Here is a 19,479-nt window from a genome sequence, read left to right as displayed (position 1 = left end):
CCCAGGGCCACTAAAAGTCCAGTTACTTACTCCAGCTACTGAGCTGAATTGTATCTGGTCACTGGCAATGAAAACAGGCTGATCACCACAAGATGATACCGGTGCTTGTCATATATTAAATCCACAAAAAACAGAGTTTGAGAAACAGTAACTAATATGATAGGACATTTCAACAGTAACTTGGTAAAAAAGAACTTGAATAATAGTAATATCACAAGACAGATTTGATTACATAAATTCGAGTCAGGCTTTGATAAGCTATTGATAATTATAAAAAAAACAACAAGGACTCCAACCCCAACCTCCATTTGTTCCTCAAATGGTAGTCATAAATATGCTTTTACATAGATGCAATGTAAGCAATTTTCTTTGGATATAATTATATGCGAGTTAAATATCTTTGAGTTAATATGCTGACAGTGTTACGATAAGTACAAAATTTCGCACAGTGAGTTCACACAGATTAAAAATGTCATCTTCTATATATTGCATATTTCGTTTTTACATTGTATGTTGCACATGAAGAAGAATAAAACATGTTATAATGTGAATAATGCTGGGCTCTCAAAACCGAAATGGAAATCAAAGCAATGAAAGTACTGAAAAGCGCTAAGCTGACTTCATAAATTATGCCTGTAATGTTAAGGAGAAACTACAGGAGAAGAAGTCAATGCATTATTCTTTATTTTCACACAATTAAATGATACATTTTCTATATGGAAATTGCAGACATGGATGGTAAACGATGTCCTGAAAGTGTTAACTATGTCGAAATATAAATGGTAGATGACGTTAGTAAAAAATAGATATTATAATAATTTTGGCCCAGCCTGTACCGGGTACCAAAATTCTACTCTTTGGATCATGAAATTTACAATCTATTAAAGGGTTACCTGCACCGTTTGAATATCTATTTAGTCTCAATTTTGGTATCAATAGCATTAAAGAAAATACTAATGGAACGTTTTACACATAAAACCTATCTACCAAGTTTGGTCCCATCCTGCAGTCAGACCCTCTATCATGAAGATCATGAAATTTTGGCAATTGATTTTATCGAACAAATGTAAGGTTGCAGAGAAGAAGATATTTGAAATTTGGTGAAGTTTTGGCAGTGTTTGAAAATTTGAAAAGATTCTTAATGGTAATTATCGGCAGGTATAAGTGTTCAATTGTGAACGCATGACGAATGCTGACCAAATGCAACAGAAATGAATGGAAACGTCCAAGCCTATCATTCACAACAACTACATACCTAATAACTAAATGACTACTGTGTTATATTTTAATAGTGCATGACACATGTTTAGAATTCAATTAAAATGAAATTAATCTATTGTTTGATATTTGTCAAGCAAGGAGGGGAAAAAGAAACAAACAATTGAACAAGAAAACAGAAAGAACAATTGCACATACTCACACATACCACGTAGCAAGTGCCACAATTTTCATATCAAAACACACCAACATAAAAAAGAAGGAATCTGAAACACTTTACACCCTTTTCAAGAAATCATTTAGATGAATCGTTATGACTTATACCACAGAGTTTAGGGAATAATTACAGGTAGCAATTAAAAAAAAAATGAAAATAGATTTGTTTTTTAATTAATTATGAGATTGATTTCAACTCAAGACAAGGTTGCCAAATACAAAAAACTAGGGAGTTATTTAAAAAAAAGCAATGGTCATTATACGTGTGCAAGAAGTAAATGCTGATTTTCAGCAAGAGTGAAAAGAACTAATTTGTTCACATTTGGGCATGCAGGATTTGAGGCGAAAAGTATAAAACATTTTCATTTGTTTGTTTATAATGTTTAACTAAAAAGTTTCTAATAGTCAACCAAAATTTGAGTATCAGTTGTTGAGTTACAAGTGAGATACAGCACTCGCAATTATTTCTTATGTAAACAAGGTTAGTGTCATGTTTTTGTTTACATATAGATCGCTTAAAAGAAAATAACGCGTTTAAAACAAAATGAGATGTGCCAAACGCTAGAAACTATTTAATTGTGTTAAGAATCAACTTGTAAATTGAAAAAAAAAATCTGCTTTCAACGAAACTTTCACTTGTATATTTAGCCTATGTAAACAAAAACAGGACAGAGCTAGGTAAGCATTATAAAGATTAAAAATGTAAAACTTTGAAAATGTTCAGCTCAAATCGTTTCCGTACCCCTGACTGTTTCTCCATTAGAATAGGTATTGACAGTTCCTTTGTCAAGTGACCGACATTAAAAGTGAAATCTTACGGATATGACCTTAAAAATGGGAAGTCCTGAGTCATGGTAGGAGTTGGCATGATAAAGAACCCTCATTATTAAAGAACTTTTCATCCATATCATTATGTCTTGGTATATGATATACTATGTTAACTGTTGGTGTTTTTACATCTCTACCTGCAATAATATTCACTCAGTATTAATCAAACTTTGTACAATGATGTTAACACTTAAAAAGAAATGCTTTTGTACAAGTTGATAGGGCGGGGGTTTCAACAGTCTCGTTCAAAGTTAGTATTTCACAAATTATTTGGTCGTTATAACAATCTAGTTTACTGATACAACCTATCATTGTGTCAAATGCTGTCTGACGTGTTTCATGCCGATTGTTAGGTCGCTCTTGGCACCTTGATTTTGACTACGGACAACTCCATTTACCTGATCAAGATATATGGCTCACGGCTGGTGTGGCCGGTAGACAGGGGATGTTTACTTCTCATAGGCACATGATTCCACTTTTGGTATATCCAGGGGTCCGTGTTTGCCCAACTCTCCATTTTGTATTATTGAAAATTTATGTTAACAGCAAACTGAAACAACTTAACTTTATGACAAGTGGGATGATTTAAGCTTCTTCATCATCAGTTTCCCATATTCATGTAACAGTATTCCATTTTCACCTCGGGTGATCTCAATTTGACATATAGTTCCTACTATCGTGATATTTTTTTCTAAAAGAATTGTGGAATACATTTGGAAATTTCAGCCGAGTAAGTTATCAAATTTTCCTTTTCTCTATACGTTTTTTGAAAATGCTATTGACGATGGCTCTGATGAAAACTGCATGATATTCCTCGCTTTTCTGACACACTATCTCCTTTTCTTTTGCAATGCGTATTGAAGGATATGCAGAGAATATAGTAAGTCTTTTCACATTCTCTAATTTTATATTTCACCCTAGAATATGAAAGGTGAAGATAATGAACAGTGATCAATCTCATAACTCCTACAAGCAATACAAAATAGATAGTTGGGCAAACACGGACCCCTGGACATATGTAAAGAATATGTAAAGAAATGTTCGACGAAATTATATTGAACATTAAAAAGCATGCTTACGTCAGTGGTTCTGCAGTGATTGATCCACACAAACGAGTTTTAAGATTTCTATGCTACTTTGCCAATCAGCAATCCATGAGGGAAATTGGGCATAGTTTCAACATATCAATGTGAACTGTTCACGCTGTGATAAAAAGAGTGAAGGCGTGAATTCAAAGGTATAAAAAGTTGCTATCTTAACAATACGTCCATCCACATATCAAAATTGCTAATAGATTTGATTTTTTTTTAACAAAATGCATAAATCCACATCTCAAAATTTCTAAAGAATCTTAGCGCATTAACTATGGACTACTGCCACTGGCTATAGAGCGAATTCATAAACGAAACAAGGTATTTGGGAATTATGATGAAATTCATAAGTTAGGGGGGGTACTATGTTGCCTCCCCCACCCCTCCTTTACTAGATCTAACTTTGGACATTTTTATGGATAAATATTATCTATTCTGTCTTTATCTTTGTATTTGCTTGTCAAGAAAAATTGGTAACTCCACCTCCATTTCAAAGTTGGCTTTCACCCGCTTTGGAAAACGTAATAACACTCATGTTGTTTAAACTTAATTTAATTAAGGGAATTAGCTGACCAGATTTTAACGAGCAACAGGGTATCTATTGCTGGAGATTTCCAGTTGAAATATGGATTGTCAGACATTGTCGGAGTGCTAGATTACACCCGCGTTCGACTTGCATCTTGTACAAAGGGGGACACAAATTACATAAACAGGATTTTTTTTCCCGCATATGCAGGTTCGGGTAATGGTTAATATATAAGTATGAAAATATCGAATGTATGGAACTTGAATATACTGTATCATATACTAATATATATATTTATATAAAAGCACTAAGTTCCAGCAACACCCAATACCTAAAAGTGTCGGATCCACAACATGGATACAAGGTCAAATTCAAAAAATCATACAAAGCACAAAAATGACCAACGACACGAACAACCAGATTATGAAATTTTCGGGATGACCCGTCCCTTCTTCAGGACAAACGAAAAGAATTACATAATTTGGCCAATATTAACAGAGAATAATAACAAAAACTAGATACAAATACATCTAACACTACAACTACACTAATCTACAAACGTATTTACAACGCAGACTACATGTTTTTTGGTCATGTTAAAAGCGGAGCAAATTAGGACATGCCTTTTTCGTCCGAAGAGCTGATCCAAAATGTATGAAGTAATAAAAATAGACTTAATTAATCTCAGGTGAAACTAACTAACCATATTACGTTGATAAATATTAAAGCTAACTCGTACCCAGAGAGATTATATTTTAACTATGCATTAAGAAGAAATAATTTATAAAAAATATTTAAAAAAATAATAGAAAAAACTAATAATAAAAATGAAATTTGTAAAATAGTTCTTCGGATTTTCAAACAAAAAATGTGAGGCGAAAGGGCGAAATTATTTTACAAACATTATTTTTTATTTTGGAGATAACAATTATGAGGCGAGCAAATACAAGAAATATAAATGATTTTAATTCAATTAAGTGTGATTTTGAAAAGCGAGCGCTTAAAATCAAAGATCTAAAATAATCAAATCTCATTTGTTTACCATTTTGCAACTTTGTTGATACAGTTTACAATAAATAAGAAGTATTTCGGGTTTCTAAGACTTCACTTTCTTCATACCTAATACATGTACTTTGCAACCTTAACTGATAAGGTATTTTCAAAGAATTTAATTTTAGTTTCATTTCTACAAACTTTCGATTCAGATATATGCATATTGCTAGGGACATGTCCGATTTTGAAATATCCGATGTATCGCTTTTAGCATTTTCTTGAATTTTAATAAAAGTAAAGTAAAGTAAATTTTATTTAAAGTCGCCACTATATACATTCAACAAATCAAACACAAGCTCTGTAAAGCTTTTAAACCAACTATAACTATATAATAAAACACACATAATTAATATTAACCAAAAACCTTTGTGAATTTGTCGTTAACTGTCGGTCCGACTTAGAATAGTCCTCAGTAGCCCCTTGCTTGTCGTAAGAGGCGAATAAATGGGGTAGTCCTTCGGATGAGACCGCAAACACTGAGACCCGTGTCACAGCAGGTGTGGCACGATAAAGATCGCTCCCTGCTCAATGGCCATAAGCGACGGTCATTCATGTGAGCGAAATATTCTTAAGGGAGACTTTAAACATTATAAGTCTACATGTATAATCAATCAATCGTACGCTGTCGATGTTCTCTAAATAATTGTGTAAAATAGGGCTTCAAAATTTTCATCGACTTCAAGTTCGATTGCATTATATTCCAATCCAGTGTTATGAAGTATTGTACATATTAAGATAGATATCATGAATAACTTAAATCACCGTATTACACTGTTAGGATTTTTCTCGAGAGCTCGTGATTCTGTCATTTGTCAGCCACCATCGTCGCAAACCACGGGTTATTGTTTCATTCTATTTCACAAATCGGTTTGTGGAATAGAATAAAACAATAACCCGTGGTTTGCGGCGATGGTCAGCCACATGCATCAAGGTCTTTTGTGCGCTATTAGTAAAAAATCGGAAATATTTTACATACGCAGATATTTTTGGACACGCAGGCGGATATTATTTTTGATAATATTATAATTTGGATTTATTACAAATAAAAGCGGCGAATCCGACGAACTAGATTATAAATCGGCATGGCTTGAAATAAGAAATGAATAAAAATTTGAAAGAATGATAATATAAATAACAAGTTTGAATAAGTAAACAAAGTGGATCAACTCATAACAAAACCAAAAAATTTGTTTATGTTCCAAACCTTTTGTGACCTGAACAGGCTTGTAAAGTTTACGAATTTATCATACCAGAAGTAAAACTTGAGTAGTTGATAACAAATCATTAGTTTTCCATGAAAATGAAAGAGCATAACCAGAAGGGATATAAGATTTACCCTAAACAAATCACCAAAACTAAAAAAAATGAACTGAAATGATAAGAAAATTTAAAGTTTTTACAGTAACAAACTTCCATACACGTTGAAAATATAGTGTCATAACACTAACAGGCTTTCACACACATCAAAGTTTAAATATAAACTCTGGGATAGCCTGAATATATGACTACTGGCTCTGACAAATGTTCAGGTAAGGAATATCTAATTCTACCCTGAACCAAAGCTACTTCACTCTACTAAGGTATCCATTTTATAAGGAAACATCGAACTTCTTAACACTACGTTATTAGGTTATTGTCCATTCCATATATAACACGTGGAGTGCTCTATTCTACGTGTTATTTCATATTGATATATCTTCAAAGAGTGTGAATGTCTTTGCGCTTCTTAGGATAGGTAAGACGACATTTAATCGGGAAACACTGTAATCAACTTACATTTTATTACGTTAATTGTTAGATAAGACAATTTCGAAAACGAAAGTAGAATATCCGCCACGTCCATGTTATTCTTGTTTGTCATGTGATTGAAATTAATAACCAGTATAGCGTGGATACTAATCCCCAACTGTGAAATAAACGTGAGGTTCAAACGTGAGGAATTTATTACCCAGGAAACCATGGGTAAAACAACATTTTGCACATTTCTTTATAAGTTATGATAAATAGATAAAATGTTTTGTGGTGTTGTGTAAAATATTCCCAAGCTCTAGGATAACTGTATTGACCCCATTATGTTGCTAAGTAAAAAGTTTGTTACCGAGTAAATCATTGATAAAACTGTATTTGATGAATTTTCCTTTGTATTATTTATAATAGGCAACAAATTGTTTTGTGGTATTGTGTGTGTAAGTTTTTTCAAGAGTCTGATATCTCCACCTCTAGTTTACCTGACTAGTCTCGTGATATTAATGGTGTACGGACTGCATGTGTCATTTAAAATCAATGAACCCGTGAATGTATTTGATTTTCACAATTGTTGCGGTTTACAGTAACTGCAACTCATTATGGAAATATATGCTAATTATTTTTTCACGGTAATTGTGATGGCATGATTGTCATAGTTACCCCATAATCAACCTTCTGTAATAGATTTTACAGGTATTTATTAGTGTTTACTACAGATGCCAAAATAGCTTATAATTCCTTATAAATTATTTGAATGATGCACATCTTTTGAAACCTGTATCAACATTATGAAAAAAGAACTGACACATAAAATGATCATCCTGTTGCTTTGAATTACATTGCATTTAATATATATATATATATATATATATATTTGATTTACTTGTATTCATGTACCTCTAAATGTTCGCACCTGGGATTTTGAGTAATGTCAATTTTTTGATCAGTGTAATTTTGATTTCTATATTGAAGGAGAATTGTGAAGAAGACAATGCTTGTTATTGAGCTAAACATGGCCTTCTTTCACTTACACTTGCCTCAAAATTTATTCGCATAAACTATTTTTGACCATTGATGTCATAAACATAAACATTATAAAAATCTGATACATAATCACCTCTGGTATATCCAGGAGTGTGTGTTTTGCCCAACTCTCTATTTTGTATTTGTATTGCTTATAGGAGTTAGGAGATTGATCACTGTTCGTTATCTTCACCTTTCTTCTAACAATACAGATACAAAAGGTTTAATATTAGTAATAAAAATAGATGATGACCTTTTTCCACTTGATATACGAAAACATTCATGATAACGATTTTGAAAGTTGAAAATGACGTATTAAAAGTAATATCAATTTCTAAAGTTTCATATAATTTTCAAGGTCTTGTCTTTGAATTTAAAATGGAGATTGAAAAAGTAGGAGTTAGAGACCAAATTTCGAAAATTGTTGGTGAAAATATTTTATTTTAAAAAAAAATTGCAAGTAAATTGATTTGAACTGTACTAGCAGAAAAAAGAAACTATACATTATAGAATTTAGTATATATTTTTTTTATCTTTATTGTTTATATTTATAAAATTTCAACAATCGATAAAGGTGATGTTTTTTAACAATATCGGATAGTACCCGACTCAGATGCACGAAATTTTTCATGGTTAGTGAACACATGTTATTTATTGAACTGTTCGTACGAACGAGTTTTACTGGCCAATACTGTTTATAGTAAGAAATGTAAAACGTTTGTTTGAACACTATTCGTTAAGGAAAACACTCCACTTATGACAATATTTACCAATCTGTCATGCCACAACGCAGTGAAAACCAACGTAATCGTGCTGTTGTGATGCTTCAAGCTGGAATGGCTCAAACTATCGTAGCAAGACACTTAGGAGTTCATCGGAACACAATCCAGTCATTATGGAGACGTTTCCAACAATTTGGTAACACTCAGGATCGACCACGTTCTTGGCGTCCTCGTGTGACGTCGCGTCAACAGGACAACCACATTAGACTTGTGCACCTGAGGCATCGTTTCCAAACAGCAAGTTTGACTGCTCGTAGCATACCTGGACTTCGACCAATCAGTCCCAGAACTGTGCGTAATCGTCTGCGAGAGCACAGAATTAGATGAAGACGTCCAGCGGTGCGCCCAATACTGCTTCAGCGTCATTATATCGCTAGACTAGCGTGGTGCAGACGACATCTGCGATTCAGAATACAGGAGTGGGCCAATATTCTGTTCACTGATGAATCGAAATTTCATTTGGATAGCAGCGACCGCCGTTGTAGAGTGTATCGTCGCGTTGGGGAGCGGTACCAGGACGCTTGTGTTGTGCAACGTCGACAATTCGGTGGAGGTAGCGTTATTGTGTGGGATATAGAAAGACCCCTTTACAAATTGTCAATGGAAATCTCACCGGCGTACGCTATCGAGACGAAATTATTCAGCGCCATGTGATATCCTTCATAGAGAGACAGCAAAATCATATCACTCTGCAGCAAGACAACGCACGGCCACAAGTTGCACGTGTAGTCAGAGACTGTTTGTTCAACAGAATGTCGATGCCTTGCCTTGGCCAGCTGTTTCCCCCGATTTATCGACGATCGAGCACGTCTGGGATGAAAGAGAACGACGTCTTCGCCGTTTACCAAACCAGCCAGTGACTTTAGTGGCATCAATGAGGCGCCGTTGTCAAGCATGAGTGAATGCGAATGGTGGTCACACGCGTTATTAACTTTGTTAATTGAAGTTCGAATACCAGTGTCATTCGAGTGTGGTGAAATGGACGTTATTCAACGTTAACATTAATGGATTAATGAAATGTTGTAACGGATACATTTGTTTACAGTATTACAAAAAATAAAATTTGTTCATTGTTATTTTTTATTATGTTTTCATATATTAAATAATGCACACTTTCTTTTTTTCCGCTAGTATATTTTCAGGGACAGTGCTCTGTTTGGAGAGAGATATCAACGAAATTAATAAATTACAATGTTTCATCCAGTTTCAAGTCTCAACTACTTCTATCATAATAGAATAGAAGATATAGTAGATGAAACAGAAACTGTAATATCATGCAAATTTATCAAAAAAAATTATTAATCAATTATTCCACCACAAAATATACTAGTAGTCCTTGCCAAATCTTTTCAAAATTTGAATTGACACATTTTTTTAATTTGATAAGGCTCAGTAATATATGTCTAGTATGTGTGCACCAATTTGATCAATATTGAACCAGAAAATACTTAGTTGTCCAGTGAATTTGTGTTCAAAACCTCTGGAGCTAAGTTCCCTAAGAGCAACATCTTTATTCTGTCTTTTCCGTAACTTTAACTTGGTCATCTGTTTCAAACTTTACAAGACGGTGACTTTTTATCAGGTGAATTGAAAGGTCGGGGTCGATGCTTTGATCGATAAACAAAAGTCACAGTAGAAAGTAGACTGGATAACTTTTCACGTCAGTCTCATGTTGTCTACCATAGAAATGTAATTTGCACCTCATTTCTCAAAATTCTAGATGGAACGGCAGAGGAGGGTGGGTAGAAAGATGATTTGGATGAAATGGATACTGCTCCCCGCGGTTTGTCACCACACTCTCTGTATTAGCCAACCATATCGACTTGTGAATGAGAAAACTACATGCTTGGAATTTAAAGTGGAGTCGCGCCTGAGTTGTAGTAGGAGTGATCAATTCTATCACTGTCTTCTGGATGAAAATTACACCAAGGAGTTTGAGGTTTGCAGGGACTGGAAGTGGATCCCAGGAGGTAAGTTAGCTTCTCTGGTGTGTCGTTGCTCATCAAACTATCAGGTCTATGTTTGCTTACATTCCTCCCCGTTCACTCGCACTATCAATTCCGCCGTTTAATAATAGAAATCACGTGATATAAATTCGAAATGGACGATCCTTGTTTTTTAATCTGTCGATCGGATGAATTTCGTTCAATTATGTATTGTAACGTCATTGTACAATATACACAACGTAGAAATGTGCTAGCAGAGGCATATTTCCGGGCCTTACGTAATTTAGCTAACAGCAACCATAGCTTTTACACGTGCTATACGTTATATATATATATATATATATATATATATATATATATATATATATATATATATGCAAGGCGATGATAACGAACAGTGATCAATCTCATAACTCCTACAAGCAATACAAAATAGATAGTTGGGCAAACACGGACCCCTGGACACACCAGAGGTGGGATCAGGTGCCTAGGAGGAGTAAGCACCCCCTGTTGACCGGTCACACTCGCCGTGAGCCCTATATCCTGATCAGGTAAACGGAGTTATCCGCAGTCAAAATCAGTGTGCCAAGAACGGCTTAACAATCGGTATGAAACACGTCAGACAGCATTTAACCCAATGCAACGTGGTATTGACGAACCATAGAATTTGCGAAATGCTGACTTCAATCGAGACTGTTGAAATCCCTGTACCATCAACTTGTTTGTCAGTAGCTTACTTCGATTTAAAAAGTGACTATGCGCATAACAAGCTCTTGCATATCGAATCAGTTGAGCTGTCAGTTTGCCGCCACTGTCCACTTTCAATAAAATATCCAAGTATGAAGCAGAAGGGGAAAGGTGTCCTTTATTTCGAGCTCACCGGGATATATCAAATCGACATATGAATGAAAGCTATCATTGTTAATATACAAAACGTCATCGATATATCTAAAAGTCAAACTGAAGGCCACAGCGAGATATTTGTTCCTCTCACGTAGAAGTTTTTGAATAAATTCTGCCTCATATGAATATAAAATCAGGTCATCCAACAAAGGAGCACAACTCGTGACCATGGGAATTCCAACAGACTGTTGGAAGACCTGATCACCAAAGACCACGATGATATTGTCAATGAGGAACTCTAGCATATTTTTTATTTCAACTTCAGAGTACTTGTGCGTGGAAGCAGAGTGGTGTTTAACAAAGTAATTTTTTGAATGATTGATCACTAGATATGAATATTTCCGTTTTCCGATTTTGTTGAAGAAGCAACTGTTAATGATGTCAAAAAGTCTAATCATTAATTTATCGTGAGGAATGGTCGTGTATAGTGTTGAAAAGTGATAGATTTTAATGCTATTGATTTGGGAAAAATTCTGTGATTTCAAGTTTACTAAAAGTTCTTTAGAATGTTTTTAGAATCCACATTTGATTAACACCACTTCTGGCATATGTAGTTGCACAGTAAGTTCGAAGTTTCTCCTTCACAGCTGTTAACATTTTCGTGAGGAGCAAAGATAGGGGCTTGGTAGAGCACTTACTGGATCTAGCAATCAACTAGTTCCACTTGAGATTAATCGTCTATTTTTAGCCCTTCGTACATTTTGGATCATCTCTTTGGACGAATAAGACATGTCCTATTCGCTCCGCTTTTAACATTGCAGTGTAGTTTTCTAGTCAGCTGAGATTAAACATGCAAATTGCACGTGCATGAGCAATCTTTATTCTGCATACATTTCATTTAATTGAATTTCAAAATAAAAAAAAAATAAAAAAATAATTGAATCGATTTTAAGAAAAATCAGTATCTCATATTACAGTATTTAATTAATGTGTTGGAAAGCGAAACCATGGCAAATTCATTAAACTGTGACTAAAATTGATGGGACATGTGTCTTTGTTTGATATATATATTTCTTAATATTGAGTATTGAAATTTAAAAATAAGATCATTGATCTTAACAAAAAACTCGGTCTTCAACTGTTCAATAAGAATGTAGGACAGAAAGTCACAGGACAAAAAGTCACAGACAAAAAGTCACGGACAAAATGACCATGGACAAAAAGTCACAATATGAAAGTTTATGAAAGTAGGACAAAATGTCACAGGACAAAACGTCACAGGACAAAATGTCACAGGACAAAAAGTCACAGTTTATAAGAAAATAAAAAGTATTAATGTTTTATATATATTTTAAAACATATCTGTTCTTTTTGTTAAGTTTAAGGAAAATATATATGTAAAATTTATATTTTTTATGAGATTTTGATAATAATCATAAAATTGTTATTCCTTTTATCATATTTATTGTAAAATATTATTTTGATTTTTAAAAGGAGATTAAATAAAAATAAGCTTGATGATCATTTGGTTTAGTATACTACATATTAATGATTGTCAAAGCAAAATTTGAGGGCAGAATTGTGGTTGGCTTCCTTTCACTCCAGATTATTTTCAATACAAGAAGTAAGTGAACTGTCATATAATAATTGCTATATAAACAGGTTAATGATTTTTCCTTTCTTATTATCTAATAATGAACATCTAATAATGAACTGAAAGTGCTAAATGTGGCAAACCAAACACCAATAAGCATGATGACATGTATTCCCTTCTACCTCCCATCCACTGTAAGAAATATCTGATGTCTGAACAACACCTTCAGTGAGCTTTTTTGTGACTTTTTGTCCAGTGGCGTTTTGTCCTGTGACTTTTTGTCCTGTAACTTTTTATCATATCTAATCAAAAATCATCATTCGGAATGTGTAGTAGAAAAACTGTCAACAATATAAAGTATCGCTGACAACTTAACTATGCTGACATGGAGGTTGATTATACTGACATGCAATTCAATGATATTGACACCACATTGGGAAGTATTTTGTCTGTCATATGTCTGTACGTCCGTTTCACAGAATTTATAACACTGAGACTGTAAATGACAGAAGTTTGATTTTTGTGTATCACCTGCGGGGAAATCGTCAAATGTACACAATAATCGTCAATGCCTTAAATTTGGTATACTCTCACAAGGAAATGGTTTTCATTAAAACGCCAGGTTTGAAATTAATGAAAATCAAGTAACGATCTCTTTAGTAATATATCAAGATAGCTAGTGGAAAAATGACACCGCGAAATCAAATCCACTTTATAAGTGATTACAAATAGAAAATTGTTGAGCGTGCGATCTGCATGAAGCTAGTATCTAGTATCTGGACATAAAATCACTATTTGTTATATATTTCCTTCTAGAAATCATTGACTACAGGCCTGGGGAAACTTTGTATTTATACATGTACATAGTTTTTTTCTAGTACATAATTTTGTATATTTAAAGGTACACTTGATGTTTCTTATAAGGAAAACGTTGGCATTTAGATACGAATAGGTGAAGACAACGAACATTGAATCTCTAAATATTATCACATTGCGTCATTTTGATACTTTGGACTCAAATTAACTGTACATTTATATGAAACTACTGAATTCCGTATCTTTTTAGGTAAATAAAAGAAGTTTTTAGTCTCTCTGTAATGGTTTATTGAACTACAGGTTATTATAGTCCTTTGTGCGAAGAGGTGAATATAACGGACAGTGATCAATCTCATAACTCCTCTAAAGAATACAAAATAGAAAGTTAGTTAAACACAGATCCCTGGATATACCCGAGGTAAGATCGGGTGTCTAGTACGAAGCATCCCCTGTCAACCGGTCACACCCGCCGTGAGTCCTAACCTTGATGAGGTAAACGGAGTTATCCGTAGTCAGAATCAGCATGTCACTAATGGGATGAGAATCAGTATGGAACACTTCAGTCAGCATTTAACCCAATGATAAGTTGTACTGAAAATATAGATGATAAGATCATATCATTTGCGAAATGCTAACTTTAAACGAGACTGTTGAAACCCTTGTAAAATCAATTTGTTTGTCAGTAACCTGCTTCGATTTAAAAATTGATAATACACAGAACAAGCTGTTGCGTATCGATTCATTTGTTAGTTTGCCGTTGATATCTATTTTCAATAACATATCCAAATACGAAGCAGATGTGGAGGATTCCTTTGTGTATGAAATAAATAAAAAAAATTCTAATTTACTTAATATCCAATAGATAATGTGCAGTAGGTGATATATTATTCATATATACGTTATCAAAAAGATTTAAAGGTAGATAGACTATAACAGTCTTTAAATATACATCCTCTGCAATGAATCTCATAACTCCTATCAGGAATACAAAATGAAGTTTCTGGGTTATTTAACGTCCTGCCTAGAATTTTTTACTCATATGGATACGTCATCATTGCCAATATGAAGGACTGAAAAATTCAGATCTATGCTCGGTGCTTACGTCCTTTGAGCAGGAATGCATCTATGTCGTCACATACATGCTGTAACACGGAACCTCGGTTTTCGCCGTCTCGTATGAAAAAAAAAAACCCTGTCCCATTTAGTAGTCTTTTACGACAAGCAAGGGATACTGACGATATATTCTAAATCAGATTCCAACGGGGTACAATATTAAGAGTTAGATACCTCAAAGACATGACAGGCGGGACGACTTCAGCTTTTCAATTGTCATAGTTATGAAACAATATTTTATAATAATATGCATATAATGTTTATACACAAGAGCCTGTTCAGCGTATGGTCCGTTTTGAAATTATGGCAGGCTACCCAGAAACAAGTTGATGATACAGAGGATTAAGCAGACTCCTTTAAAATCATTTCAAAATCATTTCACAAATTAAATGGTCGTTATACATGTAAGTATCTAGTTTGCCAATACAAGATGTCATTGGATTAAATACTGCCTGACGTGATGCATACCAACTGATAGGCTGTTCTTTACATACTAATTTTGACAGTGAATTATTCTGTTTACCTGATAGATACATAGCGCTCACGAAGGGTGTTTCACGTCGACAGTGGCGGACATAGTAGCATAGCGATTATCAGGCCGTTCTTGACACACTGGTTTTGACTATGGATAACTCCGTTTACCTGATGAGGAAATAGGGCTGTGTGTGACCGATCGACAGGGGTGCTTACTCCTCCTCGTCAGCTGATCCTGGCTCCGGTATATCCAGGGATCCGTGTTTACCTAACTCTTAATTTTGAATTCCTTGTAGAAGATTAATCACTGTTTGTCAACTTGGCATATTTATGTAGCAACATTCCATTATCACCTACATATGGTGTTTATATCGCTCAACTTATTCAATATGCAAGAGCTTGTTCTGCGAATCTTCAGTTTTTAAATCGAGGAAAACTACCGACAAACAAGTTGATGGGAATGGGCTTTCAACAGTCTTGTTCAACGTCAGTATTTCGCAACTTTTATGGTCTTTATAACGGTCTAGTTTGGCAATACAACCTATCATTCGGTTAACTCTGAACTGCTTCAAACCGATTGTTAGACCCTTCTTGGCACACTGATTTTGACTACGGATAACTCTATTTACCTGACCAGATCTATGGCTCACTGAGGCTGTGACCGGTCGACAGGGAATACTTACTCCTCCTAGGTATCTGATCCCACCTCTAGAGTGTGCATTGGTCTGTCCTTGCCCAACTATTTATTTTGTATTAGTGATAGGAGCTATGAGATTGATCCACTGTTCGTTATCTTCACCTTTTATTCATCTTTTCATCCACAAATAAGTCAATCTCTCGGACAGAATGGATGTATGGTGACATTGAACATTGAATCAGAAAAAGGGCTGGGATTTTCAATAGAAACCTCTTTCATTTGATTTTTTTCAGGCAAATGCGCATATTTTAACTCTTATGGGATAGGCAATATTGATGAGCGAGATTGTATATCATCTTCAACTCTTCAATGTGCAACAGACCAGTACCGATCGGATCTAAATACACGATGTGAGTTCTCTTTGTTTTAAATAAAATAATACATAAATATTTGTGTCTGCTATATATAAATGTGTGAACTTAGATTCTAAAAATACACTACGAAATACTTGGTAATACCTAAATAGATTATGATTTGTTTATATTGAATCTATTCAAAATGCATTATCATTCATGTACAGATGAAACCGCGCTTGCAGATATCTCGTTTGATGAACTTTGACGGAATGAAGACATCACATTTGCATTCATTTAAGACTGACAGAATACTTCATTGATAACAAATATTCAGAGGCATTAAGAATTTAGAATTCCATTATGTACTATATACCTGGCTGGGGAGTACAAACAGAAAAACTCCAACAAATACACTCTCGAAAAACACAGCTGAAGTTGACAGCACGCAAAACTTCCTAAGAATGGGTGATTCCTGAGTTCTATCTCAATAGAACATTAATAGACTTTGAGCTTTAGGTCTTTGGCCACCAAACTCTTCAAGTCTTATTGTCAAGGAGCTATATCATACAGTCAATAAATTGGAATACAGATTTTCAGATAAGTTGCCTGCTAATACAGTATTGCAGAGTTTGCATAATTATTTTTCAGATAGTGCTTGTTATGTGAAGAAAAGAATCGCAATCACAACCCCAATCAACACACCAACTATAAAGTACGGTATATGTAGGATCAGAATGACATACTATTATCCGTATGGTCAGTTTTTAGATCAAAGCAGGCTATTAACAAACAAATTGATGATACAGGGGTTCTCGTTTAAAATCAGTATTTCGCAAATTCTATGGTCGTTATAACGATCTAATTTGTCACTACAACCTATCATTAGGTCAAATGCTGTCTGACGTGTTTCATGACGATTGTTAGGCCGTTTTTGGTCCACTGCTTTTGAGTACGGATAACTCAATTTACTCCATTCAGGGCTCACGGTGGGTGTGACCGGTCGACAGGGGATGGTTACTCCTCCTAGGTACTTGATCCCTTCTCTGGTATACCCAGGGGTCTGTGTTTGCCCAATCCTATATTTTGTATTGCTTATAGGAGTTATGATATTGATCACTGTTCGTTAGTATCACTGCAATTTGTAGATAATATTAGGGACATGATGGATGCATGAGTTGATGAAAGGTGAAGATAACGAACAGTGATCAATCTCATAACTCTTATAATGTAAAACTTATACGGTAAATTTTATCCCAGCAATTAAATATACATCCGTATTTTCAAGCTAGTAATGAAGTACTTAAATACTGGGATGTAGAGACCCTCGGGGACTAGCAGTCCACCAGCAGAGGTCTCGACCCAGGGGTCATAATGTAAAACTTATACGGTACCAATTTTGATGCACCAGATGCACATTTCGACAAATTATGTCTCTTCAGTGAAGCTCAAGCCGAAATTGTGAAATTCGAAATGACAAAAAAAAGAAAAAAAAAAAAAAAAAAAAAGAAAAAGAAAGAACTTGTAAGAGCTAAAAGAAAAACTAAAGTGCAAAAACCTGTAGCCAAATTCGTCCAAAGATCAGAGCTATGCATTGGGAAGATATAATCCTTAATTTTAAAATGAATTTCTAAATTTTATCCCAGCAATTAAATAAGCAATAAGCAATACAAAGTAGACAGAGGTGGATGTTTATATTGTTTGGCTTATTCTGATCATGATTAGTACTATATTCAATTCCCGAAATGTAAGAAACTTGTATATTTCTATCATGTTTAGAAGTTACTTCTCCCTATATAACTATTCAGTTTTACGTATTATGGGACATAAGTGAGAAGTCATGGACAATATTGTCACTCTAAGCAGTGAACTTTATTCAGTTTCTTAATCATATTATATAAGCATGACTTTAAAAAAGTTTTTAGTATGTGGCCTTAATCTAAATGACAAGCACTCCATAATCACTTCGTAATCATTTAATTATCCCTGGACCATGCATGTAATTGAATGTCAGAACATTTTTATTTTTGTCTGTCTTCTGTCTGTTAAAATATTTGAGCTATACAATATAATGTTTTTGGAAAGATTAAGGTCAAACGTATGTGTCAAAGTCAGTAATCATTATCTAAGGGATACATATAATTTCAGACATTTCTTCTTTCATTTCGAATTTGAAAGGTCTTGAATAATGTTAAAAAAAATTAGCCAGGCGTTAAAGGTTGTGAGTGTTTCAAGGTTTAAAACTAGAAACACTTTAATTCAAATTTTCAGTAGCTTTACATTTAGTAATATAACGACGTAACGTATATATATATATATATATATATATATATATATATATATATATATATATGACTCCAAATTGCGATGGGACTCGAAAGTGCGATGGTCACGCCAAACCCCGATGGTCTACGCCAAACCCCGACGGTCTGACACACCAAAGTGCGATGGTCCACACTCATGCGCCAAAGTGCGATGGTCTGACACGCCAAAGTGCGATGGTGTGATACGCCGAAATCCATTGGTTTGTAAACGACACCGTGTTGTGGTACCAACCGTGTGTTGTATCACCAAAATATCAGTGCAAAATCCATGCATAAAAAGTATGAAGTTCACCTTATTTCATTACCATCTAGTTGTCATGTTATCAAACATGAAATTTTACAACGTGAAATGGTATGGAATGTTTTGCGTTATAGCATATCCCCAGGATTTTATTACGTGTGCGTTACAAGTAATAAATGATCACGAATTAAATAATGTTTGGGCGAAGTAGATAGTTCAATAAATATACTTTGCCGTTCTCACTATCCTCAATCTTGTATACCTTGCCGTTGCTGTCGTCCGTGTTGCATCTCTTTGGACGTTAAGCATGATGTCACAATAACGTGACGTCACAAACGTTACTGAACTCTGCACCATCGGACTTCGACGTGGCCATCGCACTTTGGCGTCCGTAACGTTAACAAACCATCGCACTTTGGCATGACCATCGCGCTTTGGAGCGACCGTCGCACTTTAGACTCTTACACACACACACACACACACACACACACACACACACACACACACACACACACACACATATATATTATATTAGGAACTTGTATATTTTATATGATGCTCATAATTTGTGCTATATCACCTCTTACTATATAACGCTATACAAAGTTTTCCCACTATATTGGACATAATTGAGTAGTCCTGATCAAAAATTTAA

The 19,479-nt window shown here is 34.5% G+C and overlaps 1 protein-coding gene across 1 annotated transcript in view; it reads left to right on the top strand.

Moving 5' to 3' along the window:
* Nucleotides 1-6,407: 6,407 nt before the first annotated feature.
* LOC125664388 (uncharacterized) overlaps nucleotides 6,408-19,479 on the top strand; it is a 44,063-nt gene continuing 30,991 nt past the window's right edge. Inside the window, exons 1-4 of the mRNA XM_056151120.1 lie at nucleotides 6,408-6,461; nucleotides 10,204-10,453; nucleotides 16,200-16,316; nucleotides 16,911-16,974. Of these exons, the coding sequence (XP_056007095.1) occupies nucleotides 10,204-10,453; nucleotides 16,200-16,316; nucleotides 16,911-16,974 (431 nt within the window). The 5' untranslated portion in view covers nucleotides 6,408-6,461. The remainder of the gene's footprint in view (nucleotides 6,462-10,203; nucleotides 10,454-16,199; nucleotides 16,317-16,910; nucleotides 16,975-19,479) is intronic.

Source organism: Ostrea edulis, chromosome 1 (assembly GCF_947568905.1).
Source record: "Ostrea edulis chromosome 1, xbOstEdul1.1, whole genome shotgun sequence".
In the NCBI taxonomy this organism is placed as follows: domain Eukaryota; kingdom Metazoa; phylum Mollusca; class Bivalvia; order Ostreida; family Ostreidae; genus Ostrea; species Ostrea edulis.
Note: the sequence above shows the minus strand (reverse complement) of the source record. Positions and strands in the feature narration are given on the sequence as shown.